The sequence below is a fragment of the Scleropages formosus genome, chromosome 14 (assembly GCF_900964775.1).
Source record: "Scleropages formosus chromosome 14, fSclFor1.1, whole genome shotgun sequence".
NCBI lineage: Eukaryota > Metazoa > Chordata > Actinopteri > Osteoglossiformes > Osteoglossidae > Scleropages > Scleropages formosus.
In genome coordinates, this window is record NC_041819.1 from 16,668,413 (window position 1) to 16,692,760 (window position 24,348).

General features: G+C 41.9%; 1 protein-coding gene across 1 annotated transcript in view; it reads right to left on the minus strand.

Moving 5' to 3' along the window:
• Window positions 1-391: 391 nt before the first annotated feature.
• Window positions 392-24,348, minus strand: part of efnb1 (ephrin-B1) — a 70,872-nt gene continuing 46,915 nt past the window's right edge. Inside the window, exons 3-5 of the mRNA XM_018746622.2 lie at window positions 10,666-10,758; window positions 4,634-4,768; window positions 392-1,674 (exon numbers count right to left, since the gene is read on the minus strand). Coding sequence (XP_018602138.1) covers window positions 1,292-1,674; window positions 4,634-4,768; window positions 10,666-10,758 — 611 coding nt within the window. The 3' untranslated portion in view covers window positions 392-1,291. The remainder of the gene's footprint in view (window positions 1,675-4,633; window positions 4,769-10,665; window positions 10,759-24,348) is intronic.

A 24,348-nucleotide genomic window follows, 5' to 3' on the forward strand; every position in this document is an offset into this window, starting at 1 on the left:
GCCCAACACCCTGGCAGTTGTCCGCACCCCTCAGTCGAGAGCAAAGTGAATCGGGGCGAGAGGAAAACGATGCGTTACCGAATTAACACGTTCCTGTCAACCCTCCCCTCTCCTCCAACAGCACAGATGTGACCACATTAAAAGTTATGAATGAAATCAAATCTTCCTTCCTGATAGCACCTAATATTTTCCATCCGTTTTTATGTGTTCCTTTCCAATACCTTGAAATCCTTTCACCTCAAAAAGAACTTGAGCCAGCCTCAAAAAGAACATTAGCATTAAATCTCCGATAAAAAGCAAGACATAGCTCATGAAAATAATTTTTTTTTGGTGTTTGGGTGTCAGGACCTTTTATCATTTCCGTTTTAATTAACAGCACCCAGCAACTTGGTAAGAACAGTTTGCCTTTTATTAATTCATCTTGAGGAAGCAGTGAGCACACTGCAGACCTGGTAACAAATTCCCTAGACAGACATGTTTATAAAAGCCCAGGAATTGTCCGCAGCAGCACACAGAGCATGTACTGACCAAACGATCTGACCGTCTGTTAAGTGCATTCATTTCTCGATACACATGGGTAATCTCCAGACTTGTTATGAGCAAGGATGCTGCACTACTGGGGGAAACAAAAAAGCACTGCTGACATGGAGAAATTAAATATTTACCATTATATAGATTAACTAAAGATAATAAAACCAAAAAAAGATGCTAAACAAGCAAGCAATCGTGTAGAAGGAGCACAAGGTGAAACGTAGTAAAGGTAAACATTGCGATGCGAAAGAAATGGTATCATCGTGCTGCGCCCCGTTCCCTGAGCAACCTGAAGGCTTCACCTCAGTTATGAAGTCCATTACAGACAGCCCATTTATTGCAGGGTATTATTCTTTCAAAATACCCTGTTTCACACATCTAGTCTCCATATGGGCATCAACGAAGGCTACTTAGTTTCAAAGGCTTAACCATTCCGGAATCCCATCTCTTCCTTTTGGATACATAGAACAGCCAAAAAAAAAAAAAAAAACTTAGATGATATATTTTAGTGAGGAAAAGGAGGAGAATAGGATACGGAGGCACAAACAGCCTGTCTCCGGCCTACAGGGTAAAACAAAAATGTCTTGACTACTGTATCCGTCTAGACCTTCCTTTTCATCTTTAAATTCTTTGCCTATCTCTCCCTTCTTCTCGGGTTGCTGTCTTAAACATCAAACGCATCTGTCCATATCAGAAGGTCTAGGTAGTAAAGGGTAGGCCAGAGTTCTCTAACAGCAAAGTGTCCCATTGCTCATCATCCTCAGACTTTGTAGTAGATGTTGGCAGGGCTCTGCGGGGGCATCTCCTGGACTATGTAGACCGGGTGGCCGTAGTCCCCGCTCACCTTCTCATAGTGCGGGCAGTAGTTGTTCTCTGTAGTCCGTAACGGGATGATGATGTCGCTGGGCTCCGAGCCGGCGTTGCCCGAGCACTTGGGGCTGGCCAGCGTGCTGAGCGAAAGGGCGGCCGTACGCTGCTGCGTGTGCTTCCGAGCCCTTTTCCGGATCTTGATCAGCAAGATGATCAAGACGATGATGATGAGGAGGAAGATGACACAGCCCGCCCCGATGGCAGCGAAAAGAGCAGGTTTGGAGCTGAAGATTCCCTCGGCTGGGTTGGACTTGTTCTCCTGGTTGTATTCATCTGTGTGCGGGATTGGGGCAGCACAGTCAGCACGGGAGGAAAGCATTTCAAACAACCAAGAATTAATCTTCTCAAACATGCAAAAAAGCTTTTCTTCCATAACCGAGAGAAAACCATACAAGCCTTTGGACCAGCAGTCACAGCTCTTGGACACATTAACATAGTTCAAGAAACTTCCTAACGGCAAGGAAGGTCGTGTGTGGCTTTTGCAAGCATGTGGTGAGTGTTTGTCAGATGATACCTAATTTTTCCTTGACATGTATCCTTAGTAGAGATTAAACTGTATATACTCAGCCATATGTTAAACATGCCTGTAAGGAGTGTTCATGTAAGAGAAGCTGTCAGGGAATAGAAAACAGCAGTCGCTTGTTAGACACGCAGACTGTCTGCTTCCATTCCAATTAAAGGGACACGCCCATTCAAGGCGTCTCTTTCAATATGTCTTTAAACTGTAATCGCAGGGACAGCGCTTACTGCCTCATGGTTTACAGCCTAATCAAAAACGCCAAAGCCCCCACTGTCAATGACCGGAATAAAATTCCTAAGTAATCCCAAAAGGGAACTTAATCACAGATACAATTCAGCTGTGTACTTTTTAAAGGGACAAAATGGCAATAGTAACTGAACAGAAAAAAAAAAAAAAAAAATTAACATCTCATTGCAGACAGATGAAGAAGCGTGGACTATTGATCTTGTTGCTATGTGAGAGTATAAATTTGAATTTGTGTTGAAAGCACTGAAGCTTAGCTGTTTTGGTCTTTTTTTTTTTCTGGTTGTCAAAACAAGCCAGATGAAGGGAAGACGGGACAAAAGTGACCACATTATCTTTTTTTTTTTTTTTTTGGTTCTCCAACACCGGAATCAAAGCACCTGCAGGTTAATGAGCTGCAGGACACGATCGAACCATGGCACATTAAGTTCTACCCGTCATTACACCTTTGTGCGCTCCCCGCGTCGTGATACCGTTTGAACAGCACATTCCGGCATCCTGCGCCACCCCGCGATGCTGTTTTTGCTATCTGATACACGCTCAAACTGATGCCTGGGCCTGTTTTTAATTTACAGAGTCTAGTTTTGCTTGCTCGGCCACAGAAACCATGGCTCTTACTCTCTAGCTATGCGCCGGGGTCTGCGTTTCCTCCATTAGAGATATCTCCTTGTTGTCGCACGTCCCGATGACTAATTGAGCCTGCCTGGAAGCGGACCGATCTTGCCACATATTCATGACAGGCAAACTAACAAAAGGCCCTCGCATATGCATTTCACAGTAACCCGCATGTCATGATGGACACACACAAAAAAAATCACTTTTCTCTAGGCTCGTTCAAACGCATGCCTGTGACTAAAATGAACATGTCGGACATGCTGGCAACAATCCCACGCACAAAATGTCCAAAATGAAAAGCGTGAAGGTTTTCGATTCTGGCTCAGCATGGTGGAATTACCTCCTTCTTTCACTCAGAACTGCTGAATCTCTCTCGACATTTCAGAAGGGTCTCAGAACACACCTCTGCCAGACTTGCTTCTCCCCCGATCTTCTGTAAGCTCGATAAAGGTGTACTGTAACCTGTTTAATCGTTTTTGAAAAACCCTATATGCAGCTACTCATGCGATGTTCACTGGTTCATACGATGTAATGTGATAACTTGACTGTATTCTACTGTACTCTAATCACGTGCCTGCATCCAAATCTCTCTGTTGGTGAAACGCACTGTTGTCTAGAGGCGTACGTCGCTTTGAAGAAGTGTCTACTCAATGAATTAATGTAAATGTAAATGAATAGTTTCTTTGCCCAGCTCTCTGAATAGTTATCGACCAGCTACAGCTTCATGTGCATTTGGCTGCTTTTCAGCTGCGGAGCTGTGCGGACAGGCATGGTGAACTGTATGCTTTTATTACATTCTTCTGTGCCCCGGGCAAGTTCTACCTTACAGGTTGCTGCAGCCGTGCCTGATTCCTCTTAAAGCGACAGGACATGAATCGATGGTCAAAACACATTGAGCGTCAAGAAAAAATGACTGCCAAGGCCTTGAATTGAAAGAAAACTGTGCTCAGAGAGTCTTGGCAGAAGCCCAAGGGGGAAGGGAAGGCACTTCTTTACACATCTGATTTTGTTTTGTCTCTCAGCAAAGGGAGAGCTCAGAGGGAAAAATTACTCTCTAAACCTTCATAAAATTCAAAATTTTTCTGCTTAGCCAGACAAAAAAGTCCTGCTCTGCTCTAGCAACTGACACTTGAGCAAAATATACATGAAAAAAAATGTCTGGGACATGGGCGGCAGAAATACCCCTCTTATTGTTAGCCCTTAGTCCTGGCAACTAGTTTCACAGGGGCCGATAATCTAATCCGCGACTCGATCTTCCCGCCGCAGATATGAGTTTTAATTTTTCATTACTGCACTTGAGTAGCATGTCTATCTAGATAACCACTCAGCCTAATTACAAAAATGGGAGCATTACAACTACTTGTACCCAGGAAACGATATGAAGTTTTTAAAAGAAAAAAGAGAAAAATGAAGCCAAAAAAAAATTTTACATGATTATGTACTTCGTGTGCATATCACAATCAAATCAAAGAATTCTGAAATTACACTGATGTGATTGATGGATCTGGATGATGAAACCTAGATGAAAACTTGCCTCCGAAGCACTCTGCAACTGTTCCAAATCAGATAAAGGAAGCTGTTCCAGAGATACTGAGTTCTTCAACAAAATGTTGCTTTTCTTTAGTACAGAACAGATTAAGTTAATGCAGCTACATTTAATGTTTCAGTATGAGCATGATTGACCATGTATTATGCTCATTGTTGCTTATTCTTTGCATTGTCCGCATGATTTGCTTCTGTACACCAATGCATTTGGCATAGTATTAAACCTTTATATACACAGAGAGTCTGCGAGACATGGACGGACAGACAGACAGACAGACAGAGTGACCCTGAAAACCGAGCCCAACTCACCTTTGTGGTCTTGCTCAGACGCCGAGTCCCTGTCCTTCTTCCTGGTGGGACTTGTGGTGGAGAACTTGGCCGCATTCTCCTGCTCTTTGCTGGGCTTGTCTGTAATTACTGGGCCCGGGATGACCGTGTTGGGGTCTGCAATGAGGACAGCGATGGTTATTAGTGCCAGCATGTTCGGTGTCTGTATGAACTCTTTCACATTCTATACGGAACTTTTCTTCCAGTACAGCACAGTGAAATGTTCTATTTGACCATCCATTAACAAGACAGCCATTTACAGTCTAAAAAAGTAGATATTTTTCACTTCAGTAGATATAATTAAAGCAACAGCACTGGTAAACATAAACTGAAAATATGAGCAGAATCCCTTTATCAAACAGTGCAATTTATCATTATAACTGCAAATTGTTAAATATTAGTATTGCTATGCTTCATTTCTTGAATGCTCAATACAAGCTCATGGCAAATTTATTATCTGCATAAAAGACATTAATAAATGAGAATGTGAGGAATAATTACACCGACAAGCAATTACTGTAGATACTTTGTTTCCCTTTTACATCTCCGGAAAAGCCTTAAAACCTGATAGGAATAAGTTTTTTTTTTTAAATAAAATATATAATAGAAAGCTTGTATATTTCTTCAAATATGTACTTCCATATCTGTTTCAACAGCAATTATGGCATTTAACAGCACCAAAAATAATTTTCCATTCAGCTTTTTTAATAAAATTATGATATGCTACGGTGAATTTGGCTGTATCGTAGATTAATTTTCAGTTTCAGGAACCTCTGTTACAATGATTGCCAGAACTCAAAAAGCAGTCTGCTGGAGGCACAAAATGTTATAGAGTCCAGATGTTTCCATTTAGATACTCGGGCTGTTAATATACACATATCTGAGTGTAGAAATCATTTACAGAGAAAATGCTTTTATTTGTGATATTTTTTCCAAAAACAAAAATAAGCACCTGAAATTTATTTATAAATTGTTTTCATAAGGTTTACTTTAATATTTTATTAAAATTTTCTTAATGCACTTACAGTGAATAACTATAAAAAGCCTTTTTTCCTTTAGTCTCTCTCCAGGAAAGTACTTTCAACACTTGACGATAACAATCATTCATGAAGAAATAATGTTCCAGCTTATATTTTTTCAATAAGCCAAATATATTATTATTATTATTATTATTATTATTATTATTATTATGTTTCCTGATTTTTTTTTGTCAAAAATAAGACGTTTCTGACTGATATTATTGATATTACCCTGATACTTAGGGTTAAAGGGCCACAGAAAGCTATTTTAGAATTAATCTTACCTTTTCGTAATAGATTCAGAAGGGTAGGATTAAAAGTGGCCTGTTGTAAACACTGAGCTCAAAAGTTGAAGAAATGCACCTCTGAGTTGCGGCCAGTTTTGAATTGCAAATGTCTTCCTCAGAGCTGGAGTGTGGCGAAGGAAACTGTCCACAGGGTGAGCAGGGTACCCGTGTGTCAGTTCCGCCGTTTCCACAGAAAAAAATATCACGTTTCACAATGAGCGAGACTGATCTGCCCGGGAGTCCGCAGTTTGGATGTGTGAAAATGTGCAAATATGGTCCCATTCCAGCTTCACCCCATACTTTCCTATCAGGACTGCTGTTGTGCTAAAACATGTCACACAAACACTTAGATACTCATCCAAAAATATTTTTTTTTAAATTAACAAAAATTAAAAATGAGTTCTTTAAACCCAACAATTGTGTTAAAATGAAAGAAACCTGATTTTTAACACTATGAAGAAAAGGGTCGCGGTAACACAGTTCCTCTACTGAGTTTTGAGAAAACAATATGTGCAAAAAGAAAAAAAAAACAGCTATCGTAAAAACCGAAACTGAGATTTATCCTGGGACCCAAGAGTTGCTTTCCGACAAAGCTGCCCCCTCCCTCGAGGCCAAAACGTGCTTCATTTCATACATCACCCCCACAGCACCACAAACAACAAGTGTGTGCATTCTGTGTTGTTTAATTTATAACTTGTTGTTGATTTTTATTATGTGCTCTTCATAGCTGTTACTCGGCACAGTGAATAACTAACTTACTAAAAAAAGCCGTCTGGATGTTTACAGGCAGGAAGTGTCCCGCCCTGTAGGTGCCTGCAGGAAACTCAACGCTAGTTAACCGTGCCAAGGCTCCATTTTATATCACTCCGAGGCCACAGCTTTTGATGACAGATCCAATAACATGTACACTTAAAAAATAAAAACAGAAACTAGTTCAGTGTGTAAGTATGTATCCGCAGCAAACGCTAAAGCAGTTAAAACTGTAATCAATTGATGACCCTCTGCTTTTTTCCCCAGAATAAATATAAAGTGTGAATAAATAACATTCTTGTTTTGCTGCGGTATTTATGCTGCCCAGTTCCATCCACAAAAAAGAAGGAAATCAAAGACAAACAGTAAATTATTTGCTCAGTGTGATGATATGATACACTACTGCAAAACATAAAATCATGTAGTAAAAAAATTTTTAAATAAAAAACAGCACGCCAAACTATTTGAAAAAGACTGAAGGCCATCCGGAGATGATTGTTTTCGAGAACTGCAAAACTGTCAAGATGCCAATAAAACATGAAAACTCCTGTTGTACTTTGTAAGCAACTCACTATTAGATGATAATCTGCAAGTCATAAAATTTACTGTATCTTTAAGTAAGAAGCTTGGTGTGCAAACCCATCATTGTAAGGTGTCAATTAAACAGCAATTAATCATCATTAAGAATAATTAAGAATAGCAGGCCAATGTTGGCTATATCACAGTTTTTGGCAGTTCAGGCATTTTTGTCATCTGTAACAGCCCTGGATCCCTACCTTTGTCCTAGAAACTGCTATTATTTCATGATAAAACACTTAGGAACCTATACATCTCTACGGACATGCTACTGCATCAACGTTTTAATCAATAATACAGCACGAGCATTCTTCTTCACAAATTCATTTCAAGCTAGGATGTACCATCTGATTTGATCCAGATTTTCACAATGCTCTAAAGAAGTCTTGAACAGCATGTAGATGGCATCATCCATTTAAAAAAAATGCAAATGTGTTGGTTATTTGTCATGCGACATACAACCAGAACAATCAAAAACAAGTTCACAAATTACAGCAGAGTTTACAAAACTACTGAAGGGGATTTAAAATGTTAGACCGGCAACTTTCACAGTGATTTACCCATTTATACAGCTGGGTAATCTTTACTTGAGGAATTTAGAGAAAGTACCTTGATCAAGGGTACTACAGCAGGAGGGGGGATCTTCAGACTGCAAGGTGACGACTCAAAATACTACGCCACCTGCTGCTAATAATTAACAGCTTCATATCCACTGGATCACAGTGTATAAATTTTCTAATGCGCATGAGCTTTTGAAACTTTGACTGCACGTTTTCCTGCGGTCTTGCTCTCATGTATCTGTTGCCTTCATATGGCACCTGGACTGCTTAGCTTTTATGTAAATTTATATTTACATTTATGTATGTGGCAGATGCTCCTTCCCAAAGTGACGTACAACTCAAAGTAAGCAAAAGTACATTCCATAACTTTTGAAAGAAATACATCCGTCCAGATCAATGAGAGTTTTTAAGATCTGAGTTCTGCTTATCAGCTGCCCAAAACCAAGATTGACTGTTGAAAATATTTTTTTACATATATCTTCAGGGGACAAACGTCAGACTCTCAGTGAATTGACCCATTTTATATTCTTTCTCTGTTGCCCTCCTCAAAAGCAAACATACAGCAGGATATGCTTTAAGCCCAGCGACTGAGCCATCAATACTGCCATACTAAGACGCACATCAACAGTTGCAAGAATGGCTGTGGCTGAAGTGATATGTAATTTTCTCATAATTCACACTTAGCTTTTTTCCCCCAGCATGGGTTGAATATTGCTGAGAGGAACAATTTTTTGCCACTTTGGACAAAGATGAATAGTTCAGCAAATGTGCAAATATTACAAAATACACTTACCGTTTATCTCCTACAAGACCATTGCAACTATTATATCTGAGGCTTCAGAGCCAAAATATTTCTGACTATGATAATAGCTGTGGCGGCGCTGGTGCAGCAGGTAGTACTTACGTTTCACAGCTCCTCGCCTGTGGTTTTGGACATGGGTTCAAATCCAGCTCTTCTGCTACTTAATACTTATTGCTGCTACACTAAAAAACGGTTTACAGTTTACATCCCACGTCCTGTGTATCTAGTGTATATTTATTGTACTCCACACATCTCACACTTTTCTGTGTTGCACCATGGTTCCAGAGAAGCGACATTTCGTTCCATTGTATACAAGCTATATAGAGGAATGACAATAAAAACCCACTTGACTTGACTTGAAGTTTGCATATTCTCCTTGCGTTCATGCGGGTTTCCTCCCACAGTCCAAAACCCATGTTCTAAATGAATCGGTGACTTCTACCTTTCCCTTTGTGTGTATGTGTGAGGGAATGCCCTGTTGAGGGACTGGCATCTCATCCAGGGTGTAGCCTGACTTGTACCTTATGCTTCCCAGATAGGCTGTGGACCTTAAATTATACAAGTGGTTATTAAAAAGTAATAAAAGAAAAATAAAGGTGACTGTCTAAAGTGAGATGGGGAAAAATATAATCCACCAGCCCACTGTGCTTTTTTCGTTTATTGTCCATTTGTCCAGTTATCCATAAAGACATGGCAAGCAAGGGCGGAAGGAGGGACCTCGCGCTGACCCTGAAACACTAATTTTTTTCCAAGCTTGGCCTTCGGGGATCGACTACTGTGCAAAGGGCAGACGAAGGACACTGAGTGACAGTACCTACCAACGAGTGTGTCCTTTTCCACGGGCCCACACGCAGAGTAGAGACACGTTTTCACGCTCACCGACAAGTGACACATTTTTGCCAGTACTCCCTCCCCACTCTATCTATGCGCACTATGCAAACCACTGTGACCTTTCCTTGTTTCCAATTTTGCATAATTACTAGGGTTGGTGGAATGTAAGGTGCTGCAGATGGATTCACTACACAAATCATAGCGAAGCTGCAATATAAGAAGTTTCCATCAAACGCCGGGCTGAACACTTATTGCCAGGTCTTGACAGACTCCTTGCTGAGTTCTGATATACCGACTTTGTATTTATGAAAGCATAGCAGTGTTCATAAAAATCATCATACCATGCATCGCTCTGGAATATATCTCCATATCTCGCAGTGTGCCAAAAAGTGTGGTCTTTCACTATTGTGAAACAACAGCGTTGACTCCAGGTAAAGAAAGAATTTTTGGGTAATTACATAAATGAGACAAAATAAACACAAAACCCTTATTTTAGTGTTTGCAGAAACATTATAGTTGTGGAAGCAAATTTATTACCAGTCTGCAGACTCAAAACATAAGAGAAACAGTCCTGCTGTGCCCTGGAGCAATAGATGACTTGTCACATGGGGCTCTGCTGGCCGTCGCTACAAAACTCCTCAAAAAAATCTGCACTTACTGTTAAACTTTGCCTGCAAATTTACTAGACCCACAGCTGGAGCACTCTTTTCCACGTTTCAAACCTTTCAAGCAACTAATATGTCCTCCTGGATAGATAGAGCGTTGGCCTGCAGCTGTGGGACACCACTGCATGGTTTTTTACAGATCTTTTAATATCAAATAAAAAACTCAGTAAAAAAACACGCACATAAAAATCGAGACTTCTAGGTCTCCAAGAGTATACGTGTCATGTTGTTTTCAAAACAAACTGGAGATATATCAGTGCGTTTCCAGTAGTTGTCCAAACCTACCCTTGCGCAATTTGCGTGGTGCTTATGGAGGTGCTGCGGACCACTTATTCACATACACTAATGAAACAGCAATTCATTTCAACGTCCCGCATAACACCCACTAAATGAACCGCACAGCAGGTCGCACCCCATTTGCAAATAACCGTTATATCGAACATGCAGCCCTAACTAAATATGGCTGTCAACAGCTATACTGACCATTACATCTCAGCAATTGCCGAGAGGGAAGGGTGGCTTACCTTGTCCGACTTTCATGATGATCTTCATGGAGCGGGTGCTGCAAACCCCCCCTTCGCGATTCTCCAGCCCTTCTAGAGTCCCGTTGGATGTGGCTGGAGGGAATAATAAGACCACTGTTAGTGGCATGCTCCAAAAAACGTAATCGCTGCCATGGATCAGCCAGGCTGCAGGTAAAAGTATGCATTCTGCTCGGCACCCCACCGCAGGCAAAGAGACAGAAGAAATGTATTGACGGATAGTTTGGAGCAGAGCAGAGATCCTGAAATAACATGGCCCGTTTGAATACATGCTTCACCGCGTATAATTCAGTGTGGGTTTTGCCGACGACTCGGAGGAAGCATTAATTTAATAAGTGAAATGTGCCTTCTGCATGCTTACAGGTGGATTTCATAAAGTCGGGCTGCCCCGCTAAGAGGCAGTGAAACAAAAAGGCCCTATACATTATACTTCAATGTGTTTATATCTACACATGTATACGTAGGGGAGAAGGGGGTGGATGGGAGTCAGGGGAGGGCCTGTCTCCTCTAACTGAGATATTGCTTTTGATTGTAATCTTACCCCATGGGAATGTGCCGGCTTTCAGGACACTGTTGAAATCGGCCTTTTGGGGAGGGAGGTGTACAAGCTGCACAATTTGTCATTTCATGTGCAGTAATCACAGTTTTTTTTTTTTTTTTTTTATTCTTTTGCTCTCTGTCTCTCTCTCTCTCTTTCTCTCCTCCTTACACTTCTACTGGGGTTTTTTGTTCTTTCTCCACACTATAGTAACGTACCCAGCATTTGGCCAGGCAAGCGATGCCAGCAGCAATTATAGTGAGCTGCAAATGCCAGGGGCTTAGCTTTCCCTTTCTACATGCCCTGTAATTAGCGACTGGGTGGCACGATGGGCTAAAACCCTTATCTCGGTGGGCTTTCCTTCAAATCAGACCCCACTGAGGAGGCAGCGGGGGCCTGCTTCTGAGCTCTAAGCCCTGCCTTGGTTAAAGAGGAGAGAAAAAAATGTGAGGCGAAGACAATGAGGCGCAAACGGTTCTCTTATCCAGCAGGAGGGAAAAACAGCAAAGAGTGAATGCACGTTGAGCTCTCCATGACGTGTTCATACCCGAGTTGTGTGTGCTTATGGGGGTGCTTTCTGGGACGGTCTAGTACGGTCCTTTTCACTATAACTTTGTGGGGTATTGTCGCTGCCCTCAGTCCCTCGATTTTCTCAAACACCCCCGCCACCCCAGCACCCAAGCCCTACCATTTCAGGGCTGACTGCCTTATTAACTTGTCCCGATTCCACCCTCATTAAGCATTGTAAATGAGCACTTATTTAAGAAAGTGTTCGGCTAATAAGATCCTGCTCCATGAGAATCAAAGACCCTTCCGAGCAGCTGTGGCACAATGGCAGGCGACGATGAGAACAAGTCTTCTCCGGGGCAGTCGCATCACACCAGACAAGTGGCGACGATCACCACCTCCATGGCGCACAGAATGGGAGGCTTGTTAACCTCATGTTTCTCCTCTCCCCTTTTTTTCCCCCTTTTTTCATTCTGACCAACTCCCAGCATTCCACACTCTGGGTTTTTTTTATGCTCTGTGAGGATTATACAAAACAGGGCCTTTGAAGATCAAGTGCTTTCTCCATGCGTTCGCTCATAGAAAGAGGAAGAATAGAGTGCATTTGGGTCTTTGCGACTAGACAAACTAGAGAGGTTATGGCAGACTGTCATTAAAAACATGAGAAATTGTGGATTATTTTCTCTCAGAAGAAAAAGAGCTGAACCTTCTTTATTTATCATTATGTTTTTGGATGATGCTGGACTGTTGACTGAAAGAATTATTTCCTGGAACAAAAACTTGTGTTATATATAATAGCGACCGCATGCACGTACGACCTTATTAAAAATATTATTCATTTTGATTCTCCGGCACCTTTGATGTCTGGAAACAAAAATTTGTATTTCGTCTGAAAATGAATACTGCCATCAGCCCTTACGTTCCTCACTTGTGATCCAAGGACTCTGGAACAAGATGATGACAAGCGGTTTTAAAGCCACCTCCAGCCTCTCCTGCACCAGAAACCTACTTAAATGTTATCTGATGGGAAGGAGGGCTACATGTGGGCTGATTATATGGGTGGCTCAGTTGCAGAAAGCACATCTGTGGGGGCATTTTTGAAGTGTTTCGGAAACAGGAAGCCAGGCAAGGGAGAACCTCCTGTGTATTCAATAGAGAATATGACACAAGGGGGCCAAGAGAAAGGCAAAAAATGATGGTATTCGAAGGACATCATCTGCACATCCCCTTTATCTTTTACTCCAGGGTGTGCAGCAACAGCACACCAACAGAGCAATAGTCCCTGCTGAGAAAACTTAAGTCCTTAACAGGCGAATACCGAGCTCAACCGTGCGCAGGCCCACAGGCCACAATGTGCAGCCTCCAGAGGGAGGGAAAATTACTGATGACTCATGATGGGGGCGATGAATCTGTGAGGAACAATCACCCGGGTGACCTGCTTTTTTTTCCTTTCCTCAGACAGGAGTAAATACAGACCACGATTTGGCTAGTGACCTGGCCAACTCAACCGCATCTCAGACAGGATGTTCCTAAAGGGTAGCTCCCTTCCTCTCCTTTTAGCTGTACTCCCTACCCCAGCCAGTGGAGGCACTACTGAGCTAACATTATGGGTAAAATATAGCAGTGAGGATTTGTGGGGACAGAGCAGAAGTTAAATCAGAGATAGCATCCACGAGCCTCTTCAGATCACTTATTTAGTACAATCCCATTTTGGCATTCCCCAAAACCAGATCTTTGGTCATCCTCGAACACAACCACGTACGCCTCTCCGTGTAAACTCTCCCATTTCGTCAGCCCTAATGGGAACGCAGAGGACCTGGGTGTCCATCTCCTCCCATTCTTATCGGTTTAAGGCACAGGAGAAAAAAAAAATGGGGAACAAATAAGCACAATCAATAGCCAACAGCAATTACCCAGAGAACAAATTGTGTTTTAGTTCCCCGAATGGATCTTTAACGGTCTATTAGCAGACAGGCGGGTGTTGAGCAGGAGTGGGTGTGCGGCCCGAGTGATGTCACCACGGTTAAGATGCATGGTTCTGGGAAAGGTGCCAGAATGTGAGTTGCCATGCACAAAGCAGAGGTGGGGGGGGTGCATAGTGCTATTGAGCGGCGAGACGATTCGAGGCGGCTCCGCTGAAACAAGCTGTGGTTGCACTCTTACGGCAGAATCATAGATGAAATACAGACGGAGGACATAGTTCAATAAAACGATCGCAGTATAATTTCAAGCGGGTTAGGTTCATTCAGGGCGGCGAGGCAGAGCACCTACATGCTGGTTCTACCTGGGCTTAGGTGCCCAGCTCCAGCTGTACAAAAAGCACCTTCTGAACTGGTTTGCTTCTTGGACACAGGATATGAAACAGGTCGCAGGGAGAAGGTGGACGGCATCCCATCTGTCCACACCCACAGTGAGCCCCGGCCCAGCATTGGAGATCCCGTTTCAAAAAGCAACAGGAGGGGGGTGCAACCTGGGAGATAGCCATGTGGCCTGCCTCTCAACACTGGGCCCCTTTGTGAACGTCTCCTAGGGTCTGGATAAGGGCCGTCACCGACATACCTAAGCGCGTGGATGGCGCTGCTGAGGACAGGGGTCCACAGGTCTCACACGGGCCATTATTTCCGGCAGCACCCCTGAGGGTCAAGCCCGGACCCCCTACTACCCCAAACACGTGAAGGAGCGCGCAAACAGGGTCTCGCCGCAGACTAGCAGATGTGGGAACACTCTTTTCCAATTAGGCTGCACAACGCCATCTGCGCCATTCATGTGCGAAGCTGAAAAAAGGGTGTTAAACACAGTATCAAGGCTGCATTGTTGTCACTATCCTGTAAAAATGACCACGTTAAAAACATATTTCAGCGACTGTGGCAAGGGAGCAACGCGCACAGGAGTCCCCTTGATGTAAAATCAGTGGCAGCCGCTCCGTTCTCAGAAAGCACTAATCCGTTTTACGGGCACCAGAGAAAATATACACTTTTACTTTGTTTCTTTATGGTTGATATAACTCTGAAAACACATGTAAGATATGAAATATGGTTTTAGTGCCTTTAACCTGTGTATGTTTCCATAGGAACTGGAAAAAGATTTTTTGGGTGCATTTCGACCTTGTTACAAAACCTCGAAAATGGATTATGGTTTTCAGTCCCCGCTGCCCTCCCCTCCCATCCCCTGGCTGTTCGTTTCAGCTTCTACTGTGGTTCTCTTTTCCCCAGTCCAAAAGCACAGTGACTCGGGGGATCGGTCCTGTGCGTGTGCCATTTTACCAGTCCAGCATGAACGACAGAAACAAAATTTCCGGCGGGAAAAAAAAAGAGCATACTCCTTGACAGGCACTGAACTCGTTTCAGTCACACGCCCCACAAGACGCCAGCCAGAATGGCACTTCTGAGCGAAGCTGACGAGCGTGGGCCGACAAGAAGGTGAGGGGGAAGAGTTTTCTGGACGCCTTTGTGCATTTCCCAGGGTGCCCTGTTCACACGGCGGCCCCTCGGATTGTGCGAGCTTCAGACGCTCAGTCGACAGCTTGCTGAGCCTCAGCCCACCAAACAGGAACACAGATGACACCTCTGAGGAAAGCAGCAAGCAGACTGTAAAACCAAGGGCCCAGTGTTCCTAGAGACCCAACTGGGACATTTACACACTGACAACACATTTGCTTCATGTTATATTATTTATCTAACATTTTTGTCCAAGGCAACTTAGTGTAATAAGCCTCTTAGCCATTCATACAGGTAGGCCATTTTTAGTGTAAAAATGAGAAATACAGCATACGCACCTTTATCAAGAGTACTACACCAGGAGATTGAGTTCAAACCCAGGTCTTTTAACCGCTAGGTGACAGCTCTAACTACACCACCAGCTGCCCCATACCCAACAAAGAGGAATGTAGACATTGCAGAATTATAGAAGGGCAACATTTGTTTGCTTGACATTTTAAAGTAAGGAGTTTGCATCACAGAAGACCCATCAACCTCATGGTTATGAGTCCAGGAGACTGCTGCTGCACAATGTGTTTTACAGTATATAAAAGATAAAATAAAGATTATATGCCTATAAGGATATGTAGAGATTTGTGGCAAGGTTAAACTATGGGGCTCCAACCTAATGCAGAAATGCAAGGGTAAATTACCATGATAAAAGGCAGGGTTGCGAGGCTAGCAATTAAGGAAAACATCATTAAAGACACCAGATTTTTTTTTTTTCTTTTTAAAGGATTAGAGGACCGTTGTTTCCCATTCTTCCATGGGGGGGTCAAGATGGTATTTGCATGTAATTAATAAATGCACAGCTAGCATAACAGACGACGGGAGGATTTTTCTTTCTCATTACATTTCAAAACCAAATATGCTGCACTTCTCCATTTCTACCTCTTAGTCACTTTAATTAAGAGAAATCATGTTCACTCTTGTTCCGTCTCTTTTTTTTTCATGAGGCACATAGTTCCAAACAAACAGGCTCGGTCCTGCCAATGAAAAAGATTCACACTCCAGCAAAGAAAAAATTATCTCGCCTTTCAAAAATAAAATAATTCCATTTGAATAAAAGTCGTGCGAATTCCAACCATTCATTTATTCCACAAAAAGCATCCTAGATAACAATCAAGTCAGAAATTTTCAATTTAGACAATTCTGAACAATAAAATAGTGTTTAATACTGCCAACGATATAATCTCTGGTTTTAAGCAACTTGCCAGCAAGGGAAACATAGCAGCTTCAGAGTTATTAATGTCATTTCAGGGTTCTCTTTCTGTCTGCCTGTTGCACAAACCCCAACAGAAAATATATAACTGGATATTTCTGAGACTGAGAACAAGATACCAGCATTCTTTCAACTTCTGAAAGCAAAGCTAGTCATGAAAACAACTACCTTTTACAGAGATTTCCTTGTATTACTGTCTGACTAGAATGAATGCACTTAAAGGCAGCAAAATTGCATTTAATGATAGTTTTTTCTTTTTGCTTTTAGACCTTAAATGTCACTAATAACTGATTTAAAGATACCTTTTAAAAGAGTAATTGCTATTTGATTCCTAAAACCAGAAGACAGTAGTAATAAATTGCTTCATCCTGTGCATATTTTTAAATGAGGCTAAGGCTAAATAATACTTTTAATTGAACTTCAGTAAAAGTGGATTAAGTGCAGAACTAACTCTTAAGATTAACAACATTCAAAGTGTTATATAATTTATTTTTAATCTTAATTTATGCCTCCAGTGGCAGACTTTTGAGAAGTTAGTTATTGCAGGTTTTAACTTCAGCACTTCACTAAGAAACACACAACACAGCAATGAAAGGTAAATATAATTTAGAAAAGAAAATAAGCTAAAGGTGATAAATGAAATGATTATGCAATTAATGTTTGTATTTTATTTTTCAAATTACATGCTTTTTAGGCACAGAATGCTGCATTTTGAAAATCTCAGTGTCTGTGGAACCCAACTGTAAATCAGAACTATTGATTTCTTATGGACAACCAACAACTGCTATCCAATTACTGGTTGCCTTCATAGGCTGGAATTCCGGTTCCTGGTAAGGAGAACCATACAGGGTTTGCCTTAGTGACTGAACCGGCAATGACCTTTCACTCAGACCTACAAACAAGTCTTGGGCCGAGCGAGTGAAACAAGATCAAGTAAACACAGCAGAAAAAGGCCCTAATTAACGACAGGCTTAAGAGGACAAAATACTTCATTGTACAGCAAGACAAGGCCCAAAAACAAGCGTGTGCCAAGGTCAACAGTATTTCTTTTTCCTTGGAAAAGTCTGTGAGATCCCAAACAAAAGTGGAACTGCTTTTCTTCGATCCTCTCCTTTTACAAACAAGAGGAAAGCAACAGGCTGTCTATTGATCGTTCTGTCACTGTGCCTTGCGCACATTTCGAAAGCAGCTTGGAAACAGCGGTTAGACATTAAAAAGCCATACGGAGCTTGGGTGCCTTATTTGTTAAAAGAATGTATGTTAAAACATGGGTGTGGTGCATGTTCAGAGCTGTCTGGAAGATGAACCTTGTAGTTTCCATGAGGTATCTGTGTGCCGTACGTGCGTCTGTGCGTCCATATCGGCAGCAATACTTCCTCTTTCTGGCAGCACAGTGAGTAGCGCAGGTGTCTTAAAGATCCTTAAAGACATGCAAGTTTCAGATGGACAGGTGACTCTACATTACTCCTATTGTGAGTGTGTGCGTGTGTTTTAAATTGCTCTGTTGTGTCGATAGGTCGAGCATAATTAAGCGTTGTAATTAAATCCGTAATCTTAAATGTAAACCATTGTAAACTGACATTGTAAATAAACAGCTGGTAGAATAGTGGTTGCAGCCTTCTGATCTAAAGGTCACAGGTTCGATCCCTGCCTCCAGCTGTAGTACCCTTGAGTAAGGTACTTTGCCTAAAAATTGCTCTAGCAAAATTCCCCAGCTGTATAAATGGGGTAAATAATTGAAAGCTTGTGATAATTGTTACCTTAACATTGTAAGTCATTTTGGGGAAAAGTATCAGCTAAATAAATAAATGTAAATTCTCTTGAACAGAGGCATCCAGCAAATACGAGTTAATATAATTCCTCTCTGCAGCCTTGTATCGTACCATGTGTGCTGTTTCCCAAGGAGCTCCAGCATGTGTCAACATGCAAGGGAAGAAGAGAACAGAGCAGGTCCAAACAGCTGAGCCATGATGCTTTTCAACAGGTGAGTCTACTGGGTAGAGAACGAGCAAAACACCTGTGGAAAAGCTCTGTGTGTGTGTGTGTGTGTGTGTGTGTGTGTGTGTGTGTGTGTGTGTGTGTGTGTATCAGGGGGCTAGGGGCTATGTGGTGTTGTGAGGAATGCTAAAAATGAATGAATCATTTTAATGGAATGTTAGTCTAGACATGCCGGCACTGAAAAACATTTACGACGGTAGCAAAGATTACAGCGGGTTTACTAATTTACTCAATTTAAGGATTTCCCTTGTCTCAGGTGTAAATGTTGTGCAACAGCTGCTGCCCTGGTCCAGGTGTTTAGAAGGCAAACACACTTTAATTTTAAAATAAATTATCATAAACTATAAATTTCATGGCACATAGAAAACATTAAACGGTAAAAGCAAATCCAGACGTGTTTGTCTTAAAAGCGAATATTTGTTTGTTTAACGGTTAATATTATAGTAGAACGTGTTAAAAGTTCCACGTCATGCGCTCTCGCTGAAAGTTGGCTTTGAACTCATATCTCGGCAATATTAAGGGTGTTCGAAAGGGCCAAAGAACAATATGCTAATCTAATCACGGGACTGAAGCATTTTCGATTGCTGCTGCTTAGTGGTGCTTGCGGAGGGGTTACGCGGAAAATCCTCGGTTTCAGTGAGTGCGGGGGGGTGTTGTCTCAAAGCCCTGAAGGCTGCCTCATAAGATCAGACACAGTTGTCCAGCGCACTGCCAAGCTGGGCCAGGGAGTTTGGAGCAGAGATTTCCAAGCTGCCACGGGATTAGAGAGGGCTTCGGCTTTGCTGGCGATATTAAGGGTGACCTTTAAATCCCAGAGGCCAGCTGCCCCTCGGGAGCCAGGAGCCACAAAGCAACGGGCGGCGCCACTCGGCCCCAAATCGGCCTGTCCTCCTCGCACCAGAAAGTACGCGTGGGCCGTGACGGAAATCTGGGAGGACAGCTTCTAAACGCTCAAGGAGACCTCGACAAATGCTTCGTTCTGAGTAATCTACAGGCACGCAAAAGGGATCATCCGTCTAAAAAGCAATTAAGCAAGCGTTATCCCTCAAACACACAGAGTAAACTCATTGGCAATTTTCTAATGTAGCAAAAGTCTGAGATTATCTCAATTCCCACAGACCATTGGCCTTGGCATCGTGAACTGATGGAAGTGTAAACAAGTCCTCCGTTAACACGGCTGCTATCGCTAGGAGAGTTTGAGCCTCAGTTATTAATTTTCCTTCGGATTTAATACACCAGGTCTACTTGTGGTTCAAATGATGAAAGATATCTTGCAAAACCTCAAATCATAATTCTTTTTTTTTCAAATCCAATTGCATCATTTTTAGGAAATCCAAATACCTTCAGCATGACGATTCTGAAAACCTCATAACATATGAGTACTGGATTTTGATCCATTCCCTGTTTTTTATCTTTGAGTCTGCGTTGAATCAACATGTTCTCCTGCACATTGACTTAGATTCCCTTGGATACATATCCCCCACACCCCAAAGACATGTGGGTGTGTGCATCACAGCCCAGAATCTTGTTGCAGAAAGAGTCCTGCATGGGCTTTAGATTTTGGCAATTAAGTGGCAAATACTCGATGTAGAATATGCTTGACCCAAATAGCATACTGGGAAAAAAATAATTTTTCCTGTAATTGACATTTAAAGACGATGCACTAGCTAACTGTGCAGATCCTGAGAGACAAATACCTTGGACTGACTTCATCCTGAGCCACTCCAGCACGTGTGGAAACAAAGCGCGTGTCGGAGGAGCCCCGAACGTTGACTTTGGCTGACTCCCCTCCACTCTTGACTGGAACAAAAGCAGCTCTTAAGGAGAACGACACGAGAGACACTGCACTTCTCCTGCAGACCTCTTCTGGGATCTTAACGCAGGCCCGGGGTATTTCATTTCTCTTCGAGTAAACTTTGCTGAGAACATGCAAGCATACCAGAGGAAGCAGAGAGATTTTACTGGCAAACGGGACTGTGCGAGGGGGAAAAAAGATAATTATAGTTGCACTAAACACTGCCCCACCATGCTGAACATTCGGTTTCTTCCTGAGAGTCTGCCAGCTGACTTTGGTTCCGAACTATGAGCTCATTTTAAAGTCAACTCATTTAACATCATGAAAAAAGGTGCTGCCTTTCTTTTCGCTCGGTGTAAAAAGTACACTCGGTGCAAGAGATGAATAAGTATTTTCAGCATGGGTTGCATAAATATTGCTACATCAGTTCAAAAAAGACAAAAAACTGAACTTAATATTTGTACATAGCTTGTTTCACGTGTAGGCTATATGTCTTGGTCCTCTACTAAAAATACTATGGTCTAACTTATTAATAAACATATTCCATGATTGCAAAACATACATACTCTATATATTTATTAACAAGGCTGACAAATTTCTCCATGGTGCCTAACAACATTAGCTTTGCATACTGAGCGATTTACAATTATTTATGTATTTATACAGCATGTTAATTTTCACTGGACTAATTCAATGTAAATACTTTGATCAAGGCTACATCAGCAGAAGCCAGGACTTCACCCCAGGTTTTTTGACTGCAATATGGTGGCTCTAGCTGCTACATCACCTACGGCTCCATATAAAATTACCAGAGTAATTTTAAGCAAGTACCGTAGTAATGAGTAACAATGATTGCTGAATAACTTCTGCTTTCCAGTCTGGTTATTCCTTACAGTATATCCAGACTTCAGGTAATAGATCAGATATACATTTTCAACTAATGATTCAAACACAGGGCAAGTGGATCTGTAGTTAAATAGACGACATTCAGGTGTTCACACAAATTAAGCAATCATTCTAACCAGCAACATACTGCTCCTGTTTTCTCTGCTGCCAATATTCCCACATTATGAGTGCAACACTCTGCCACAGAGATCATTTTCAAGAGATGTCTACATTTATTTACTGCCCAGGCAAACCCAGCCCATAAACACAAGTGGCTGGTTCTAAAGCTTAAATATATATTCCAAGTGAATGTATTTTCCTCCCCAGTGGAGACTGCTCTCGATTCGGCCGATGCTGCAATGTTCAGCCTCATCCACAGCTGCGGTGACCAGTTTCCCTCTCATTGCGCCACATGCCGCCGTGTCCTGCATGTCCACAACCACAAGAAAACAGAAAATGGCTGACGATGGAAAGACGAGGGGTTAACAGCATGGGCTTTGGAAGCCGTGGCTCAAATAAATAAAACGTAGAATTTTTTCAGTAGATCTTTTTCCCCCTGCACAATGTGGGGAGATATAAACAGGGGAAGGGAGTGCCGAAATGACCAATTACAGTTCATTGTCAAGGCTCGGTAGAAATCCAATCAACAATGAAATAATTGGAGCAGAAAAGGCAGGGCATAGTGCACAGGAGATGGGCAGCAGGGAAAATAAATTAATAATAATAATTAAAAAAAACCTGATTTTGCTCCCGTTTTGGACTATTAAAATAAACACAGCAGAAAGGCTAAGTATTCGCTGTCAAGTACACTCTATTTAGTGGGTAAATGGCGGCATATTGATTGTCCCGAAATCGAGTGTCACAAAATGTTTTATTATTTATTATCCTAGGGTTTATCTGGGGTGTTGTTTGGCAGCTTTTCCATGTCCCTGTCCTTTCGAGTAAACAAAAACACCGTCAGAAGACTGAAAGATCACACAGAAGCACACGAAAACGCACTTGTGCACGCGGTCGCTCCCACGCAGACTCAAACACACGTATGCACATAAGCTTGTGGCGGCGCGGCCAAACAACGTTTTGCCGCCATGTTGCTTCTGGAAACATCTGCATTCTATTTGGAGAGTGTGTAATCTGATATTTCAATTGGGGCTAAATTGTCTATGATGGCGAGCACATAAAAGTGTCACGTTGAGGCCTGGGCCCAGCGTGAGGCTCATTTCACTAAAAGACTTCATTAATGTCCTCAGACAAATCACAGCCTTGCAGCGCCGGCCTCTCGCCACGCAGCCCCACGTATTATTCACGTAAAACCCGGTGGATATTTAACAGTGAAAACCAGCAGGTTAACTTGCACCTTGTTAAGACGTAACATCCACTCACTACCTGACTGACGACATGGGAACCATAAAAACAAACAAAAAAATATACACTGATGCCAGAGGCAATCATAAGTTGGACGAAATTGCACAGTGAGAAAGAAGCGATGATGATAAGCAGAGATTCCAAACTCCATTGTAAAAAGAAGAAGAGTATGAAAAATAAGATACACACGTGTTCTAACTCATAACTGAAATTATAATTCAATTGTTTATGCGGAGAGAGGAAAAGGAAACCAGTCCTTTATGATGCTAAAGCCATAAACCAATGCATTTGTTTTGTTCAAAATGCAAGTGATTAAAAGTTCAGATGAACAACCTTCAAAATTCTGCGCACGTTCCCTTTGGTCCTGGAGAAAATGTGCACAAAGAGGTTTTTCCCATGTGCGGGAGCACAATGAATGAATGAAGTGCACCCATACGCAGCCTGTGAGTTTTCCCATAAAAACCCCTGTTTGGATCCAAAGCGTGATGAAGTGGCACTCCATATAGAGTTTAATATAGTCGTTTAAACCACCATCAAGCGTTCGGCGTGACAGATAACCCAAGAGGTGAGCTTTGTCAAGAGTCCGGGCAACATGGAAATGTGCAATGAAGCTTACGGCACCTTCACAATTACCTTGCATTATTCTCAACTCAGTGACCCTTTGGTGTTTCAGTAAACAAATTTCAGCCGTCTCCCATGTGTGATCGTTGGCTCCGCGGGGCAATTACATCACATGGGCTACTAAACACTAAAGTCATTTTATTAAAGGAGATGATCCAAGTAAAAGTAAAAAAGGATCGCTGCAAGCTGCAATTACAGCAGCCAGGTAAACTGGAAAGAACATTTATTGAACACAGCTTAAGCATGTGATTATCATACATGAGGCATATATGATCAAAATACAATGGGTAGTGCTGGTGCCTCACAGTTCCCTGGGCTGTGGCTTTGGACGTTGGTTCGGCTTCCTGAGATTGCGTGGGTTTCCATTGGGAGCTCTTTTTTTCTCCCACAGTCCCAGTTACATTTACCAGGTGAACTGGTAAATATAAGTATATGAATAGAAATATAACATATATTACAATACGTGTAAGGGTGTTACAGTCTGCTGCTGTACAAATGATAAATTACTAGAGAGATCCGCTGTCCCTCAGAGCTGCAGAATCCCCAACAGCATTCAAGAAGTGTCTGAAAAGTCGTGTGGTTTATAATAATAATAATAATAATAATAATAATAATAATAATAATAATGTGCTCAGCGCTATTATTCCCATATTTATTCTGCGATGCTGATCCAGACAGCCTATTCTCTGACATGATGCTCTGATCGCTTAACTGATTTGCTGCCTGCTGTAAGTCAACTCTGAGTTTTGTAAAAATGTGGATCTGTGAAATACATGTCAAAAAGAATGTCTCTTCAGATGGACATCTGCAGACTAAATGTTTACTGTAATAATGCCTGCATCCAGAAAAATAAAGGCGATGTTTTCTTACGCTCCCATCATTATGATTCCAATTTATTTTAATTATAAATAATCGAAAGCAACTGCAGACTTAATTTATGCGGCGATTTAAATCCAGATTAAATTATAATTAGAATGGCATGGTCCCCATGTAATGTAGCACACAGTTGGTTGCGTTCAATGAGAAAAAACGTCAGTTTTAAACAAGCGCAGTATAGAAGCAGTGTAATCGTAGATTAGTTCAGAGCTCCTGACCTCCAGAATGAAAGATTTTTAGTTGTCTCCTTTTTTCACGCTGTTTAATTGCAAATTATTATTTTTTATTCATGTAGCTGACACCTTTCCCTGAATCAGTTTACACTGTTAGGGCAGTACACTAAACTAATTACACCGATTTACCCATTTACACAGCTGGGTAATTT